Source organism: Tenebrio molitor, chromosome 2, assembly GCF_963966145.1.
Source record: "Tenebrio molitor chromosome 2, icTenMoli1.1, whole genome shotgun sequence".
Taxonomy (NCBI): domain Eukaryota; kingdom Metazoa; phylum Arthropoda; class Insecta; order Coleoptera; family Tenebrionidae; genus Tenebrio; species Tenebrio molitor.
This window is the reverse complement of record NC_091047.1, coordinates 22,354,800-22,373,866: the sequence shown is the minus strand read 5'-3', so window position 1 is coordinate 22,373,866 and position 19,067 is coordinate 22,354,800. Positions and strand designations below refer to the sequence as shown.

At 37.8% G+C, this 19,067-nt stretch overlaps 2 protein-coding genes across 2 annotated transcripts; both read left to right on the top strand.

The window, feature by feature from the left end:
• The first annotated feature begins 2,268 nt into the window (after positions 1-2,268).
• Positions 2,269-5,901, top strand: LOC138124765 (endoplasmic reticulum metallopeptidase 1-like). The gene is made up of 10 exons (XM_069039927.1): positions 2,269-2,577; positions 2,637-2,760; positions 2,818-3,544; positions 3,579-3,878; positions 3,937-4,154; positions 4,346-4,523; positions 4,578-4,762; positions 4,818-4,970; positions 5,113-5,303; positions 5,363-5,901. Exons 1-10 carry the CDS (start codon positions 2,528-2,530, stop codon positions 5,829-5,831), a joined length of 2,595 nt encoding a protein of 864 aa, XP_068896028.1. The 5' UTR covers positions 2,269-2,527; the 3' UTR covers positions 5,832-5,901.
• A 4,414-nt stretch (positions 5,902-10,315) lies between these two features.
• Positions 10,316-14,384, top strand: LOC138124764 (endoplasmic reticulum metallopeptidase 1-like). Its single transcript, XM_069039926.1, has 9 exons — positions 10,316-10,635; positions 10,688-11,426; positions 11,462-11,761; positions 12,139-12,356; positions 12,535-12,712; positions 12,763-12,947; positions 13,013-13,165; positions 13,313-13,518; positions 13,813-14,384. Exons 1-9 carry the CDS (start codon positions 10,441-10,443, stop codon positions 14,282-14,284), a joined length of 2,646 nt encoding a protein of 881 aa, XP_068896027.1. The 5' UTR covers positions 10,316-10,440; the 3' UTR covers positions 14,285-14,384.
• The last annotated feature ends 4,683 nt before the right edge of the window (positions 14,385-19,067 follow it).

The window sequence follows — 19,067 nt, the reverse complement described above, 5'->3', positions numbered from 1 at the left end:
TTAAATTCAATATTGCCTTTAAAATAATGAATCAATGAGATAAGTGGCAAACAGTATTACATTCGTTACGTGCCCTTAGCAGATAGGTAGTGTTCTGTCAAAAAATCCAGGCAGAGAGACAATAACAATGAAAACGGTTTACTCTAAACTATGGCTATGGTAAATAAACAAGTATTATCATTGCGGAGTTAAATGCGTTTTGGGAGTGCAAAAAACATAATATTTCGGTCTCTCTGTTAAGGACGTTCCAGGATTGTCATTTCAATATGGCGCAATAGTGTCCCAATATCATAGACAAGAGATAGATTTGTAGAACAATAGCTGTTAATTTAAAAGAAAAAAATCTTTCCATCTGTCTCAGAAGTAATTAGCTCTCAGTAAAAACTATACCTAAACTTTAATCGGGCAAATGCGAATAAACTGCGGAAGAACTGGACAAATATAGCTGTTATATTGAGTGTAAACTAAACTAGACCGGCCACTGTCCAAAAATGTGAAAATATAAGTAGGTAATTGTCGAAAAGGGCACAAAACAGGTGAGGGGCATAAATTCTAGTTAAAGAAGAATTTTAGTTACATAATGTGTAATTGTTAAAGCAATTATGACATCATTGTTCTCCAATGTTTTTATTTCTCCGTGACCGGTTCCAAAAATTTTTTTTGCGAAATCGACCGACAAATTTATGAGTTGGTAATGTAATGATTCTGATTGGATAATCGCAAACCAATTTTATGGTTTTATTAAACATTTTATGTTGCACGACTTACCAGCCAAAGAAAAACTTCGACGTTACAACGGCAAAAAATTATCTATACGACTACGTCGGCTGGGAAATCACAATGCCAGCAATACGTCTGGTAGATCCTCTGGTGTGCAAGGGCGAATTCTACAACACAACAAATTTGCTAAATTCGTTCTGCTCATTCTCTTGAATTAAATGATAGTCAAGGTGTTATATAATCTTTTCTCGTAAGGTCAACTCAAAGATGTGAAATAATGCAATCTTTTTTTAACATGATAAGACCACAGAGTTTTAATAAAAAGTGACGTATCAGTGAACACATATTACATGATAATAGACAAGCATTTGATTAATCAGCTAAATGAAAGGAAGAATGCATAACGAGAAATTAAGAATGGCTTAGAACGTTTCTAAATTTAATGAATTTAACTGATGATATGATGATATTGTTGCTAAATGAAAAGAAAGAAAATTTAGGTTCAGAAGTTCCCAATAAATGTGCGCAATTAAAATAGTTAATTACTGCTTTAGGAAATGTAGAAAGAAAGTGTTCAATAAATGTACAAATTGTAAAGAAAGAAATTGAATTTGTATTTAACCTTTAAAAGTTCTTTTCTTCACATCAATTAAAAGTGACGCTTTGATTAACATAGGCTAGGACTAACAAGGAGGGGTCGTTAGCTGTCGGACGGCTTTTTGAAACGTCTGTAAATTTATGAGAAAAAAAATGGCCAATTTTGACGCGTTTCTTGCGCCGGTGGGCGCCAGACTGCTCGCTCGAACGCTCGACGCCCCGGGTTCGAATCTTTTTGCCGGAATGTTTTTTTTTATTGCTCAAAGAAAGATAACGCATTACTGTAACCTTCTTTATATTTTTTGTTTTGTTTTTTGATTAAATTTTGTATAAATCAGGTTTTAAAAAATATATTTTTAAACGCCTTTAGCCGACTGGCCCACCATTTTTTTCTCGTAAATTTACAAGCGTTCGAGCGTTTTCTTTCAGGGTGGTGATATGGGCACTTGGGGCAACCACCCTGTTTTTTTTTTTTTTTGTTCAAAAAGCCGTCTCACATCTGCCGACCTCTCCTGATAAGAACTATAATCCGCCGCTGATCACAACCGAAGTCTACATCACAAATGCTTTCAACAAATTATTCAGTATCGTAGATGACATCAATATTTCATATAATAATTCATCAAGCGAAGAGAATTATATTCAACCAGTTGCTTCAACGCCTTTTTCTTTCGGAGAGTACTTCCTTCTTAATCAGTAAGATTTTTTTCTTTCCAAAAATTGGCAATCATGTCGAGGCTGAAGTAAAAGTGAAAAACAAGAAATCTGGTATATTATCTATACTCTCAGAATGTAAAGACCGCAAAGAGAAAGTACTATAAGAGCATTCTTTTGATTTAGATTTTTTTTGTTTTGTTTGTCGGCATTTAGTTGTAGTGAAATGAAGGCAATCAGATACATTTTACGAGCAGCAAACAATGAGACATGACATGAGGCATGCACACCTAGTCACACCTATTGACATTCCATACACATTTGCCATCGTTGTGCTTTTGACTCGAATGTCTCAACGGTCTCTTCTATCAAGTTAGGTTGTCGGAAGATTCCGAGCAATTTTATTTACAAAGAGGCCTAAACATACCGAAAAATTTTACAACACAACATGCATCAACTTTACAAAGTTTGAAGCACAAGAAATATTTTGACTGGCTGTCAATACGATTAAATGTCAGAATGAGTTTGTCAGTCATTTCTGTTGGCGTTGATATCTATGGCAGTCATTCCAGAAGATCGTCCCCTACAAGCTCCTTCTTCCATAGCGTAGAAAAAAATCACGCTACAGAAAATTTCAAGTGTGACCGGATCACTTTCTGTTTCAGAAGCAGTATTCACAGCATCCCGATAGCTGTAGCTTTCGGAGTGACCGCAGTGTTACTAGGTCTGTACGGTTTTGTTTACGCGATCGACAGTATTCTGCCCACGCCTCTATCTCTAGTAGATGAGGTAGGTAAATTTGGTACCTACAATTGCAAGAAAATAAACATACTGATACGCTCGTAGCAATCTCAACCTGTAGCTTTTATAACGGAGAGGGCGCGACGCGACTTAAAAATATTAACGGATATAGGACCTCGAGTAACGGGAAGCCGCGAAAACGAGATCCTGGCCGTCGACTTCCTTCAACGTGAAATTAATATCATTGTGCAAAAAGCGCACAAAAATCAGAAGCTTGAACTGGATGTCCAAGTGGTCAGCGGCTCCCATTACCTGCAGAGTAGTATAATTTCCTACTCAAATTTGCAAAATATCGTCGTGAAAGTGCACGCCGATAATAACGCTACTCAGAGCGTACTGATCAATTCGCATTTTGATTCGGTGTCCACAAGTCCTGGAGGCAGCGATGATGGAATTAATTGTGTGGCGATGTTGGAGGTGTTGAGGAAATTGTCCAGAGAACCTCAACGGCCGCTCAACAATTTAATATTTTTGTTCAACGGAGCTGAAGAATCAGGTATGAAAGCCGCACATGGTTTCATTACGAGGCACAAGTGGGCCAAAGACTGTAAAGTCTTGCTTAATCTGGACGCTGGAGGAGCTGGAGGGAAGATAATTTTGTTTCAGTCGGGACCTGCGGCGCCGTGGCTGTTGACTTATTACTCTCGGGTGCCGCATCCGTACGGACATGCCGTCGGTGAAGAGATTTTCCAAAGCAGTGTTGTTCCGTCAGATACCGATTTCAGGATTTTCAGGGACTACGGGGGTCTTGTAGGAAAGTGGAAATTTGTTTGTTAACAATTGACATTTGCAACGAATCGTTACAGGTCTTGATATGGCGTTCTACAAACAAGGCTATCGCTATCATACTAAATATGACGATTTTGAACATATTCCTCTCGGTTCGTTCCAGCACGTCGGGGACAATATCCTCTCTTTGATTCGCAGTCTTGCCAACGCACCTGAAGTATCAAATCCCAAAGACAATCCGGGGAAAATCATCTTCTACGATTTCTTCGGACTCTTTATGATTTCGTACACCCAAACTGTGGGCCATGTTGTAAATTACGTAGTCGTTTTACTCTCATTGGCAATTTATGCCTTTAGTGTACACACCTTTAAAATAGGTAAATCATCGTTTCTCACACTAGTTTTTTTCTCAAAATTTACAGCATTGTGTTCCAGGATACTCTAAACAAACCCTAATATATTTTTCCTTGACGTTTGGCGCTATAATCGGTGGATGGATCGCGGCAGCAGTTTTCGTTGTCTTAATCTCACTTCTTACCGATAAAATTGGGTATTCCATGAGCTGGTATGGCAACCCTTGGCTCATTTTTGGACTTTACGTAGCACCAACAGTTGCATTTTCTTCCGCTCTATTGCCCTTTATACGTCATGAGGTAATGCTTTTATCAATTACAAACGATAATGAAACAACAAAATTGATTACGTAAAACATTGTTACCACTGCACTGTTTGATAAACATATTACGCGGGTTAATTTTTTAAGATCTAGATGTAATTTTGAAGGTTTCAAAATTAATTTTTTTCGCAAGAGAAAAAGGTTATTGTACAGTGTGTTTTCCCTTAGAGATTAACCCACAATGTTAAAGCTCAAATTCAAGCTCATTTTGTAAGATTTATCTGGACTCTGGTATTATTCATCGGTTCCATCATGAACATCAGATCAATGTATGTACTTTTAATACCTGTGTTATTCAACACCATCGGTTTTATCTTGATTCACATATTCAGACTGCAACATACAGGTAAATCAATCAACACAAAGACTTTCTTATAAAAATACAGTAGATCTGTTTTAGTAAGAAAATGGCAGGTAATATATGTGGTCAGTTTAATAATTCCTACAATGTTCCTGATGTACACCGCACTAATGCCGTTATCTCTTTTCATTCCCGTCACTGGGAGAATCGGTTCAAACAAGAACGTAGATCTCTTAATAGGACTCTTGTCATCAGCTTTGACAATAATGATCATTTCTCCATATGTAAATATCCAATATGTATACCGGTTAATAAAATAATATTTTATTACAATTGCAGGTAGCCCTCACAACGTTGGTTAGACATTTCAAATATTTACTGGCGTTTCTGGCACTGGTTTTTGCAATAAGTTTCCTTATAATTTTCACTCCTTTAGGGTTCCCGTATACTGGCAACACAAATTCCCCAGCTCCTCAAAGATATTGGATGTTGGTAAGTTATCAATGAATGAGTCAGAGTAAAAATAAGAACTACTGTTGAACTTTGCTTTTCAAAATGGCCAGGTAGTGATTATTGGGCCACTGGATGCGAAACTAGCCAATTATTTTATTTATAATAATTACTATCGTAACAGCACACCCGTCGAGTGTTACATGATGAAAATGGTGCCGAAAGTAAAGGAGATTCGGGCTACCTTTTACTAAACATGGATCGTAATTCGCCCCAGAAAGTCAAAAATCACGTTAAAGACATCGCCAGAGCGAAATCGCTCAATGACTACGACTACTGCAAGAAATATTTGATGTGTGGCTTACCTCAAATTAAGTAAGTTTTGCCCCATAAAATACAGCTAGAGTAACACGAATTGTTTTTAACACTTTAAGTAAGTACAGCAGTTGGATACCTGCAGGACAACCGGTGCTCCACCAACCTGTAAAACTCGATGTTTCGTCCAAAGTTCAAGTTTCTCCTACGGTGTTGAGGTACAACGTTTCCATAACTGGCCCGGATCGTGTGAGAGTCTGTTTCTCCCCCAAAAAGGGACACAAGGTGTTGGCAATAAGTCTCATCGATAAGATGCCTTCAGATTCGAAAACAGCGGTGTGGAACGACCGCTATCTGTATCACATGACTCATGTTTGTGGCAAAGAGATTGCTCCTTTGAAATTTTCTTTTGATCTGGAGGTGCCGGCCAATTCCAGTGGCGCAACCACCGAAATTGCTGTTTCAGGGATATACGTACACGACAATCTGAACAGGAAAACGCCCCATTACGTAAAATTTCTAAATGAATTTCCCGATTGGGCTGACCTCACAGCTTGGCTTGCTTGCTACGAATCCTTGTGGATATAAAACGCAAAAATTGTGCTTGCAGAGGAAATTCTTTTTTGGAATTTACCGATTTTATTGAGAAGTTGATGTAGCTTCATAATAATAAAGGAGTAGAAATTCACCGTTTTGTTAATTATTTATAATGAGTCACTGTCTATTAATAAAGCACAATAGAAGTACAGAGGTTTCGATTAGAAGTCAGTAAGTGATTTAATTTAAATTTTTGGATAAATCGATTACCTACTACATATAACGAAAAAACACTCGTACATTGCTATACTACAGAAATTCAGTTTTTTTCAGAATGCGATTTAATTTTGACGAAAAATAGGGATTTAATAGGAGTAGTTATTTACGATATAAATTCCCACTTATAGACATTATTAACGCACGTATTGTGAAGAATTTCTCCACGAGGACGACGAGTTGGGGTAATCACATAGTCCGTTAATAAAGTAATAACACACGAATATCGTACAAAGTTTTATCTATCACCGGTAAAATTGTCTTAAAATAGACCCACTTTGATGGAATAATAAATTAATCAAGGTGACGATAGGATCTAATTGTTTTCAAGATGATAGCAACACGTAGTGGTCTAACTATACTCGCGTCTTAGGTATCGAATAACAACAAACAGGAACTTTACATTTTTGGGAGGTAAAACTATTGTTTTGTGCTGTAATTTGCTTGTTGTTGCCTTGGATTTGTGAAATGTCACTTTCATTACCGCACCAGTGAGCCAATAATTATTATCATTCACTCTTTTGGATAAGGAAACTTTTTCATTTCTAAAATGCGTGCGATATGGTACGGTGCGATCAAATAAATAAAAAAATCAGAGTAGGCGAAAATGGTGGTTTGAACCAATAATCAAAAAGCATCAGAATAGCACAATCCAGGTAACTCGATTTTTTTTAATTGATCGCACGTTACATCTTATCTCACGGTGATAGATACAATAAATGTTCAATGGTTTGTAGTGACCCAGTTTAAAATTTAAATTTAAGTTTCCGGTACCGCCACAACAGCGCGCCAAATGTATAGGTACTAGCGGCTAGACTAGGAACTACTAGCGGAAATATAGCGGGGAGGAAACGGGCTCGCGCGGGTGGTTGAAGGGGGTAGGTCACTTTTGTTTAGTTTTTCGAAACGAACACACCTTGCGAAGAGCGATCCAAGTTTCTCAAATTTGTAAGTTAGGCCGGAACAATTCCACTACCGTTCCGAGTAGATATTTTGAGTCCCCGTGAGGAATTCAACGTTTTAATTCACCTGGGTAATTTATCCCACTTTCGTTGCCTTTTTTTTGTGTTTTGTTTTTGGGGCCAGGACCACGTGGTAAGGGTATGTTGTAGATTTCATTTTGTTGCATGCTGTTTCTTTAAGAAGCGCCCATCTGTTAATTTTAAGCATTATCCCTAAGTTTTCTCCCGGGAGGTTCATTTTTTTGTAATCCTGTAATTTCGGAAATTAGGAGCCGTTGTCCGAACCGCGAGCGTCCATTTTGTTTTTTTTTCCACTCACATTTTCTAACGGCACTCGACCCGCCATTTTCTTTTGTTTAATATTACCAGCGAGTATGGTATTCCTTTTAAAGCGTTTTATTTTATAGTTATTTAACCTCGCGTTTTGTTCTCTTTTATTTCCTCATTGTTTAATGTTGCGTTTTTTTTTGCTTATTTTATCATTGTTTAATGTTGCGCTCTGTGTTGCTAGATTTCGGAAAAGTTAAAGGTAAAATGTTGTAAGTACGATCACATGGGGGCTAGGTGACATTCAGGAGGTCGGAGGGGTTGTTTAGTCAAATTCCCGTGGGGGCGACGGTTATGTAGGACCGTATAACGGAGGTGGTACAAGTTCTGCTGTATGCGACTCTGAGAAGCTGACGTGAAGCCCCCGTCGCAGTTATAGGGATCTTGGGAGTTTGTCGGAAACGGTTGGTTGGGGAAGGTGGAACAAGTTCTGCTCTACGCGACTCTGAGAAGCTCATCGTACAACCCCGAACGCTTATATCACTCGGAAATGGGTCGGTACACAGTAGTCCGACACGCGATACCCCGAGTACCTATAAATGTCGCTGCTTTCAAGACGATTCAGATTTTCTGAGTCCCCTCGCGGCCGAAAGTTTGTTACCTCCAGCTCGAAGTTCCCGTCGGCGTACCTTGACCGCGTAGTTCCAAATTAAACATTGTTTGTCAGTAATCGAATTGTAAAATATGAGTAATACCTGGGATACGGTTTTTGAAGAGGGTTTTTCATCCGTCCCTGTCTGTAATAACTGCCTTATAATTTGTTTACTTGTTTTGCAAGCTTTAAACTGTTATTTTGTCTGTCATGTGCCCGTTTGTCTGTTATTTTAAATATTGTTGCATTCATCTTGTCGTTTATCTTTGTGACGTACTCAACTAGTTAATTTCTTGTACCTCGTTAACCTTAATTTCTGGCTTTTGTATTCGTTTCAACTTCTTTTTCATCAAAGTTATTACAGGCATTTTTAATAAAAGGTATTTTGCGTCCCTCACATGTGTGTTTTATTTGCGGCACTCTTCCAACTGGAACCCTCACCGTTTGCATTCCGAACCTTTCCGCCAAAAGAAAATCACAACGTAGGGCTCCTCCGATTCGATGACGATCACGACCACATTTGTTACCGTTTTGCGCAGGTTCAAATATTTGGCGGAAAAAAGTAATGTATACAAATCATTACAGGTTTAACTTTAGATAAGCTTGAAAACAGGACGTACCTACGTATTTTGGTTGATAAGAGAAAGAAAAGTGTGGTGTGACTACAGTGTTTACTGATTGTGTACTTTTAAAAATTGAAATAATTTCAAACAATATCAACCACCCAATTTACTGTCGCGAGCAATAAATTTTGGTCGTCAATGTCATTTCAAAATTTGGTTAGATTGTCACAAATTTAAAAAATTTCCCTGCCTGATTATGCCATGTCAACAAAGTGTCAAAAAATGAGAAAAAAATGGCAATTAATGTCATACAATATGATGATAGGTTATGATATTTACGACTGTTTTACAATGGAGCATTTTCGATTGCGTCAAAGAATGACCTTGACGACCAAAATTTATTGCTCGCAACTGTACAATTATACATGTTGTATACAGTTTTACTGGACTAAAATTGTTAAAACTTAAAATTAGTATTTTTTAAGAAATATGTAGTTCTTTGAGCGCTATTCAATTTTGCTTTTGCAAAACAATTAGGTAATCAATGAGATAAGTGCTGAACAATATTCGTTATGTGAGCCTTAGCAGATAGTGATCTGTCAAAAATCCAGACAGAGAAACAATAACGATGAAAACAGTTTATTCTAAACTATGCCTATGGTAAATAAACAAGTAGTTGCGAAGTTAAATGCGTTTTGGGAGTCCAAAAAACGTACAGCTAAAGTATTGGGACATTCAAAATGATTGTGGATAAGTATGGCAACTATGTACGAAAATTTATGTGGCAACTCTGTGGTAGGATAGAGTTGACATTTCTTTGACAGTTCATAGTCGCGCAATTTTGAAAACTGTCAAATCAATGTGCAATGGTATAAGAAAAATCCAATGCAGGCTTATGAGATGTCATACAAATGTCAACCCACACAGTTGCCACATAAATTTTCGTACATAGTTGCCATAATTATCCACAACAATTTTGAATCACCCAATATATTTCGGTCTCCCTGCTAAGGACGTTAGAAAATTGTCTTTTCAATATGCCGTAGTATATGTATAACATTGCTGTCCCATCATCATAGACAAGAGAGGTTTGTAGAATAATGGCTTTTAATTTAAAAGAAAACAAAATGTTTCCATACGAGTCCCGAAGTAATTATGTATCTCAGAAAGAGTTATAATTATAAACATTGAGCGCACAAATGTGCACGAATTGTTAATAAACTGCCAAAGAACTGGACAAATATAATTTTGCAGCAGCTGTTATATGGAGTGTAAAGTAAACTAGACCGGTCACTGTCCAAAAATTGAGAAATATAATTGCCAAAAAAAAACCACAAAATAGGTTGGGGGCATAGACTCTAGTAAAAGAAGAATCTTAGATTCATAATGTGTAATTGTTAACGCAATTGGACATCATTGTTCTCGAATGTTTTTATTTCTCCGTGACAGATTCCAAAAATGTTTTTGCGAAATCGACCGGCAAATGTATGAATTGGTGTGTGTAATGATTCTGATTGGATAATCCCAAACGAATTTTATGGTTTTATTAAACATTTTGTATTGTGTGACTTACCAGTCAAAGAAAAACTTCGACGTTACAACGGCAGAAAATTACCCATAAGGCTACATAGGCTATTGTCTAGGGGTTGTAAAGCAAAAAAGGACGTCGACGAAGGTGATCAACGCCAAAAATCAAAAATAGAAAAAAATTATTTATGAAATAAAATACGAATTTTTGTTCTGTACTAAGAGACCGAAACACCGAAAAACCTTGCGACACAACATGCATCAATTTTACCAATCTAAAGAACAACAAAAACAACTAGCTGTCTAATATGATTAAATGTCATAATGAGTTTGTCAATTATGTGTGTTGGTGTTGATATGTATGGCAGTCATTCGAGATTGTTCCCTACAAGCTCCTTCTTAGTAGAAAAACAATGACGCTACAGAAAATTCCAAGTGTGGCCGGATCACTTTCAGTTGATTCGGACGATTCGAAAAAAATCAGAAGCAGTATCCACAGCATCCCCATTGCTGCAGCTTTCGGAGTGATCGCAGTGTTAGTAAGTCTGTACGGTCTTGTTTATGCGATCGACAGTATTCTGCCCACACCTCTGTCTCTAGCAGATGAGGTAGGTAGATTGCTACATTTGCAAGAAAATAAACATACTGATACACTCGCAGAAATTTCAACCTGATGCTTTTATAACGGAGAGGGCGCGACGCGACTTAAAAATATTAACGGATATAGGACCTCGAGTAACGGGAAGCCGCGAAAACGAGATCCTGGCTGCTGACTTTCTTAAACGTGAAATCAATATCATTGTGCAAAAATCGCACAAAAACCAGAAGCTTGAACTGGATGTCCAAGTGGTCAGCGGGTCCCTTTACCTGCAGACTAAGCTGCATGGCAATATATTTTCTTACTCAAATTTGCAAAATATCGTCGTGAAAGTACACGCAAATAATAACGCGACTCAGAGCGTGTTGATCAATTCGCATTTTGATTCCGTTCCCACAAGTCCTGGAGGCAGCGATGACGGAATTAACTGTGCGACGATGTTGGAGGTGTTGAGGAAATTGTCAAGGGAACCTAAACGACCGCTCAACAATTTAATATTTTTGTTCAACGGGGCTGAAGAAACAGGTATGAAAGCCGCACATGGTTTCATTACCAAGCACAAGTGGGCCAAAGACTGTAAAGTCCTGCTCAATCTGGACGCTGCAGGAGCTGGAGGGAAGATAATTTTGTTCCAATCGGGACCTGAGGCACCGTGGCTGTTGACTTATTACTCCCGGGTACCGCATCCGTACGGACAAGCCGCCGGTGAAGAGATTTTCCAAAGCAATATAATTCCTTCATACACTGATTTCAGGATTTTCAGGGACTACGGGGGGCTTGTAGGAAAGTGGAAGATTGTTTGTTGATAACTGAAATTTTGTATTGAATCGTTACAGGTCTTGATATGGCGTTCTTAAAACAAGGCTATCGCTATCATACTAAATATGACGATTTTGAACATATTCCTCTCGGCTCGTTCCAGCACGTCGGGGACAATACCCTCTCTTTGGTTCGCAGTCTTGCCAACGCACCTGAAGTGTCAAATCCCAAATACAATCCAGGGAAAATCATCTTCTACGATTTCTTGGGGCTATTTATGGTCTCGTACACCCAGACTGTGGGCCATGTTGTAAATTACGTGGTAGTTGTACTCTCGCTGGGAATTTTTGGGTTCAGTGTACACACATTTAAATTAGGTAAATCATCTTTTGCGCGCACTTATGACTTTCGGTAATTTTCAGTCTCAGTGCAGAGGAAAAATTTGCTGTAACACCTCTTTTACTGCTCAGACCTCAAAATGTTATTAACCTTTTTAACTCAAGATTTCACACCTCAAAATTTGGCACTTTAAACTCCAAAGACTCTGTAGATCCAGTAAATAATTAAACATAGTTTGCTTTATTATGTATTTTAAAGCTTTAAAATGCAACTAAAACCTTCTGAAATATAGTTTAGTAATCTGAAATACAAATGATGCTTTCTCAACAACAGTTTAATACAAATACTACAATTGACGTTTTCTGAAATACGGTTGAAAAAGGTGTAATATTTTTCTGAAAACGTTACGTTGCAGGATACTCTAAAGAAACTCTAACATATTTTGTATTGACGTTTGGCGCTATAACCGGTGGATGGATCGCGGCAGCAGTTTTCACTGTCTTAATCTCACTCCTCACCGATAAAAGTGGCTATTCCATGAGCTGGTATGGTAACCCTTGGCTCATTCTTGGACTTTACGTAGCACCAACAATCGCATTTTCTTCCGCTTTCCTGCCTTTTATACGTCATGAGGTAATGAGGTTCTTATCCGCTACAACGGATTATAAAACAACAAAACTGACAAATTTATTATGTAAAAAATCGTTACAACTATCTGATTTAATTTTTAACACGTTAAAAATCTACAACAAAAGCAAACTTCAATTTTTTTTCTTCGCAAGAGAAAAAATTATAACAATGCTTGTTTTAGAAGTTAACCCATAATATTGAAGCTCAAATTCAAGCCCATTGCGTAAGATTTATCTGGACTCTGATATTATTCTTTGGTTCCATTACGAACATCAGATCAATGTATGCACTTTTAATACGTGTGTTATTCAACACCATCGGTTTCATCTTGATTCACATATTCAAATTGCAACACACAGGTAAGTCAACCACCACAAAGACTACTAAAGATACAGTAGATCTGTTTTAGTAAGAAAATGGCAAGTACTATATTTTGTCAGTTTAATAATTCCTACAATCTTCCTGATGTACACCGCATTAATGACGTACTCTCTCTTCATTCCTGTCACAGGGAGAATCGGTTCAAACAAGAACGCAGATCTCTTTATAGGACTCTTGTCATCAGCTTTGACACTAGTGATCATTTCTCCATATGTATAAATATCCAAAATGTATAGGTGCCAGTTAATAAAATAATACATATTTTATTACAATTACAGGTAGCCCTCACAACGTTGGTTAGACATTTCAAATATTTACTGGCATTTCTGGCACTGGTTTTTACAATAAGTTTCATCATAATTTTCACTCCTTTAGGTTTCCCCTATAGTGGCAACACAAATTCCCCAGCTCCTCAAAGATACTGGATTTTGGTAAGTCATCAATCAATGAGTCGCAGTAAGAATAAGACAGACTCCTGTTGTTTTACTTTGCTTTTGAAAATAAACAACTAGAGTCATTCTTATGCTTCTGCAGGCAGACCTGTCGAATTACTTTATTTATAATTAGAATCATCGCAGCACACCCGTCGAGTGATTCATGACGAAAATGGTGCTGAAACTAAACGAGATTCGGGCTACTTTTTACTAAACCTGGACCGTAATTCACCCCACAAAGTTAAAAGTCAAGTTAAAGAAATTGCCAGAGTGAAATCTCTGGATGCTGATTGCAAAAAGTACTTGTTGTGTGGTTTACCATTAGTTGGTTGGAAAATGATTCCAGCTATGTGAGTGCTCACCTAGTTACAAAACTGTCGAGTGACCAAATAAAAATCTGCTCAAGAGTACTTTCTGGGAAATTGTTTTTCCATATGTTGTACCTTATGAAACTTTGTAGCTGTCACAGTGGCCAAATTAAATCTCCAATTTATTTTTAAGTAGCTACCTTTGTTCACCATTTCGTGCTCCCAGTTTTAAAAACCCTTTTTTCACTATTTTATGTACCATTATGCTGGACATAAGTACTCTCGACAGTATTTTTATTTGGACATCCGAGACACCAATAATTTTAACACTTTTAGTAAGGACAGTAGCAGCTGGATACCGGCGGGACAACCGATGCTCGACCAGTCTGTAAAATTGGACGTTTTGTCCAAAGTTCAAGTTTCACCTACGGTGTTGAGGTACAACGTTTCCATAATTGGTCCGGATCGCGTGGGTGTCTATTTATCCCCCAAAAAGGGACACAAGGTGTTGGCAATAAGTCTCATTGATAAGATGCCTTCAGATTCGAAAATAGCGGTGTGGAACAACCGCTATCTGTATTACATGGACCACATTTGTGGCAAAGAGATTGCTCCTTTGAAATTTTCTTTTGATCTGGAGGTGCCGGCCAATTCCAGTGGCGCAACCACCGAAATTGCTGTTTCAGGGATATACGTACACGACAATCTGAACAGGAAAGTACCCCATTACGTAAGATTTCTAAATGAATTTCCCGATTGGGCTGACCTTACCGCTTGGCTTGGTTATTACGAATCCTTTTGGATATAAAACGCAAGAATTGTGCTTGCAGAGGAAATCGATTTTTGGAATTTACAAATTAATTGAGATGATGTAGCTTCAATAATGACAATAAAGAAGTTGAAATTCAGCGTTATGTTAATTATTTACAATTAACCACAGTCCAATAACAAAGCACCATAGAAATACAGAGAGGTTTTGATTAAAAGTCAGTAAGTAATTTAATTTAAATTTTCGGACAAGTCGAGTAGGTAGTAAGTATAGCGAAACTTTGTTCTATAGGAATTGAATTTTTTAAGTGAAAACTTCTTTAAGGTAGCCATACACGAGCGAGATTTCCTCAAGGTTCGGTCTGAGCAGTCCAAGCTTTGAGGAATTCCTCAACATGTGTGGCGGCGTCCTTGAGGCCGCGGTAGGTCGGAGAAACAAAAATCCCAAACAAAAATCAATTCTTTTTTTTTGTCTCTTGCTGCGTGTATTGTGTTGGTGATAGTGGGCCTTGAGGAAAATCCTCTCCGTGTGTCGGCGAGGGTTCGGTAGAGGAAATCCTTGCGGGAATCCCGCTCGTGTATGGCTACCTTTAGACGGTTTCATGCGACACGCAAAAATCGTCAGGCTCGGGCCCGAGAACAACGAGATGCGAGGCTTCGCTTGAATTGCCAAAAATCATCTTTATTGACTATAACGTCATACCGACTCCCTCAACGGTCATTTATATGCGCCAAATTTAAAAATCTACTAGTTATTACCTACCTACCTTTTATGAAACCACCAACGAAGTTCATTTCAAAATCAGTCTTCATCCTTTACGATGCCGATTCTGATGTGCAGGCTGCTATTAATTCAAATAATGAATACGACGCAGACATGTATTTGGTAGGTATTGGGGACATCGAATAACTGACCTGTGGTGGCTGCATCCCTCTAGAGGGCAGGGAGCGATATCTCAATCGGCTGCGTTATCCAACTCCAGGTGTCTTTCATCGCTTAGATGAACGAGTGCGGACTGGACATTTTGAAATTGAAAGAAATGACGTTGGACACCCAAGGACTAGGATGACTCCTCTCACCTCACATGGAAGAGGAGATCCTTGCCGCTATCCGTGACGATCCAAGAATTAGTACAAGAAACTTGGGTTGTCAGTTAGGTGTGAAACACCATGGAATGAGAAGACATCAAGCATCAAGCTTCATATTTGTCATAGATTTTTTTTTTAATCTACTTTAGTTTTTGTTTTATTCCACTGACCTCTCCCAACATCATAGACAAGAGATTTATAGATTTGTAGAAAGCCTGAATTGTTCTCCAATGTTTTTATTTCAATGTGAGCGTTTCCACAGAATATTTTGCGAAATTGACCGGCAAATTTATGAATTGGTGTCGGTAATAATTCTAATTGGATAATCGCAAACGAATTTTATGGTTTTATTAAACATTTTGTGTTGCGTGACTTACCTACCAGTCAAAGAAAAACTTCGACGTTACAGCGGCAGCAAATTACCCATAAGGCTACGCAGGCCGCAGCCTAGGGGTCGTAAGGGAAAAAGGGGCGTCGCCGAATGAGGCCAACCCCAAAAATCAAAAATATGCAAAATGCATTTATGAAATAAAATACGAATTTTTGTTTTCTACTAAGACACCGAAACATAGCGAAACAGAACATTAACTTTACAAAGCTTGAAATGAAATGTCAGAATGAGTTTGTCAATCATTTCTGTAGGGTAGGCGTTGATATACTGTGTTTTCAATTTGGTTGTAGGTCGTAAAATTTTATGGTACTTTAAGTTAAAGATCTTGCGGGGCTTATAAATCCTAGTTTACCAGTAGCAGGTAATATTTTAAGCAGGGTTGTATTGTACATGTACATAATGTTGTTCCGTCAGATACCGATTTCAGGATTTTCAGGGACTACGGGGGTCTTGTAGGAAAGTGGAAATTTGTTTATTAACAACTGAAATTTGCAACGAATCGTTACAGGCGTTCTACAAACAAGGCTATCGCTATCATACTAAGTATGACGATTTTGAACACATTCCTCTCGGTTCGTTCCAGCACGTCGGAGACAATATCCTTTCTTTGATTCGCAGTCTTGCCAACGCACCTGAAGTATCAAATCCCAAAGACAATCCGGGGAAAATCATCTTCTACGATTTCTTCGGACTCTTTATGATCTCGTATACCCAGACTGTGGGCCATGTTGTAAATTACCTAATGGTTCTACAATCATTGGCAATTTTTGCATTCAGTGTACACACCTTTAAACTAGGTAAATTATCTTTTGTGCACACCTTTTTCAACTGTATTTTAGAAAAAGTAAAATATATTGAGTATACATATACAGAGTGTTTGGAGGTTGCTCTACCAAATTCGTACAGCTCAAATTCATATCACCGAAGCGAACCAATGCTAATTACTAACTAAGGTTGTTAGTTCCACTGACTTCTTAGGTGTTTCGTATTTGTACCAATTTATAAATAATTTTTTCGGCTTCCCTAACTGCTGTGATTTACCGACGGTTTACGCACGGTTAATTTACTCTTTTTACAGTAGTATTCATACGTTACCCTAATTTAATGTAAAAAACACATTTACATAATAGGAATTGAGAAAATACAACCTATCGGGTTGGCAGCTCTGTACGTCAAAAAGCTTGACATGTTATTTCAAAAAGATCTGCAAAAGTGGAAAATAAAACATTGGGTCAGCCGAAAAGTCTAATACAAATGTCGTACGGTAGGTATTTTACAGCACTCCAACAACTGAGACACTCGGCTTCGCCTCGTGCCTGAAACCTCGTGTTCACGCTGTAAAACACCCCTACCGTACTCTAATGTAAATTGTAGTTGTTCTCACTTAGTGCGGTGGAAAAATTTGTTTGCTGTACCTAACACTCTTTTAACTGCTCAGACCTCAAAATGTTAATAACCTTTTTAACTCAAGATCTCACACCTCAAAATTTGGCAGCGTAAACCCCAAAGACTTTGCAGATCCTGTAGATAATGAATACATAGTTTGCTTATTTTAAAGCTACCCTAGTCTGAAATGCAACTAAAGCCTTCTGAAATATAGTTTACTAATCTGAATTACAATTGCTATTTTCTGAAATACAGTCGAAAAAGGTGTAATATTTTTCTGAAAACGTTATGTCATCGTGTTACAGGATACTCTAAAGAAACTCTAACATATTTTGCCTTGACGTTCGGTGCTATAATCGGTGGATGGATCACGGCAGCACTTTTCGCTGTCTTAATATCACTTCTCACCGATAAAATTGGGTATTCCATGAGCTGGTACGGCAACCCTTGGCTTATTTTTGGACTTTACGTAGCACCAACAATCGCATTTTCTTCCGCTTTCCTGCCCTTTATACGTCATGAGGTAATGAGGTTCTTATCCGCTACAACGAATAATAAAACAACAAAACTGACAAATTTATTACGTAAAAAATTGTTACTATCTACTATCTACTTGATAACACCCGTTAATTTTTTTTTTATTTAATACTTACACGTTAAAGATCTACAACAAAAGCAAACTTCAAAATGTATTTTCTTCGCAAGAGAAAAAATTATAACAATGATTGTTTTAGAAGCTAACCCATAATATTAAAGCTCAAATTCAAGCCCATTGTGTTAGAGTTATCTGGACTCTGATATTATTCTTTGGTTCCATTACGAACATTAGATCAATGTATGTACTTTTAATACCTGTGTTATTCAACACCATCGGTTTCATCTTGATTCACATATTCAAATTGCAACACACAGGTAAATTAACCACCACAAAGACTTAATAAAAATACAGTAGAGCTGTTTTAGTAAGAAAATGGCAGGTAATATATTTTGTCAGTTCAGCAATTCCTACAATGTTCCTGATGTACTATGGCGGACAATAAATTTAGGCCGGCCTGTCATTGAGTTGACATCAAAATGTGAAGCTGGCATTATGTTTAACTAACCCCATTTTCGATTTTTGTCATTCTTGTCATCGTGACAGCGATAATCAAAATTAAAATTGGGAAAAGAAGCGTGCACCAGAGAGAAGTGCTACTACAAATCAGTTATGCTAGTGCGTCATGATCTGTAAGTTACAAAAAAGGCGAAGGAAACGCCAAACAGCTTGAAAACCTTCAGTTTGACAAACTGACACATCAGTCATAATGACAATAAATGGTCGCTTGCATTGACTTTTTTGAAATGTCGGAAATTTGCCGGCCTAAATTTATTGTCCGCCATAGTACACCGCATTAACGACGTTCTCACTTTTCATTCCTATCGCTGGGAGAATCGGTTCAAACAAGAACCCAGATCTCTTAATAGGACTCAAGTCATCAGTCGTGACAGTACTGATCACTTCTCCATTTGTAAATATCCAACATACCAACTAAGGATCAAATAATATTTTACTACAATTACAGATAGCCCTCACAACGTTGGTTAGAGATTTCAAATATTTACTGGCATTTCTAGCACTGGTTCTTGCAATAAGTTTCATCATAATTTTCACTCCTTTAGGTTTTCCCTATAGTGGAAACACAAATTCCCCAGCTCCTCAAAGATATTGGATATTGGTAAGTCATCAGTAAACGAGTCAGAGTAAGAATAACTGGAGTCACTCTTATCCTGCTGGACGCAGACTTGTGGAATTACTTTATTTATAATTAGAATCAGCCGTCGAGTGATTCATGATGAAAATGGTGTCGAAAGTAAACGAGATGCGGGCTACTTTTTACTAAACATGGATCGCAATTCACCCCAGAAAGTTAAAATGCAAGTTAAAGAAATTGCCAGGGTGAAATCACTGGATGCTAAT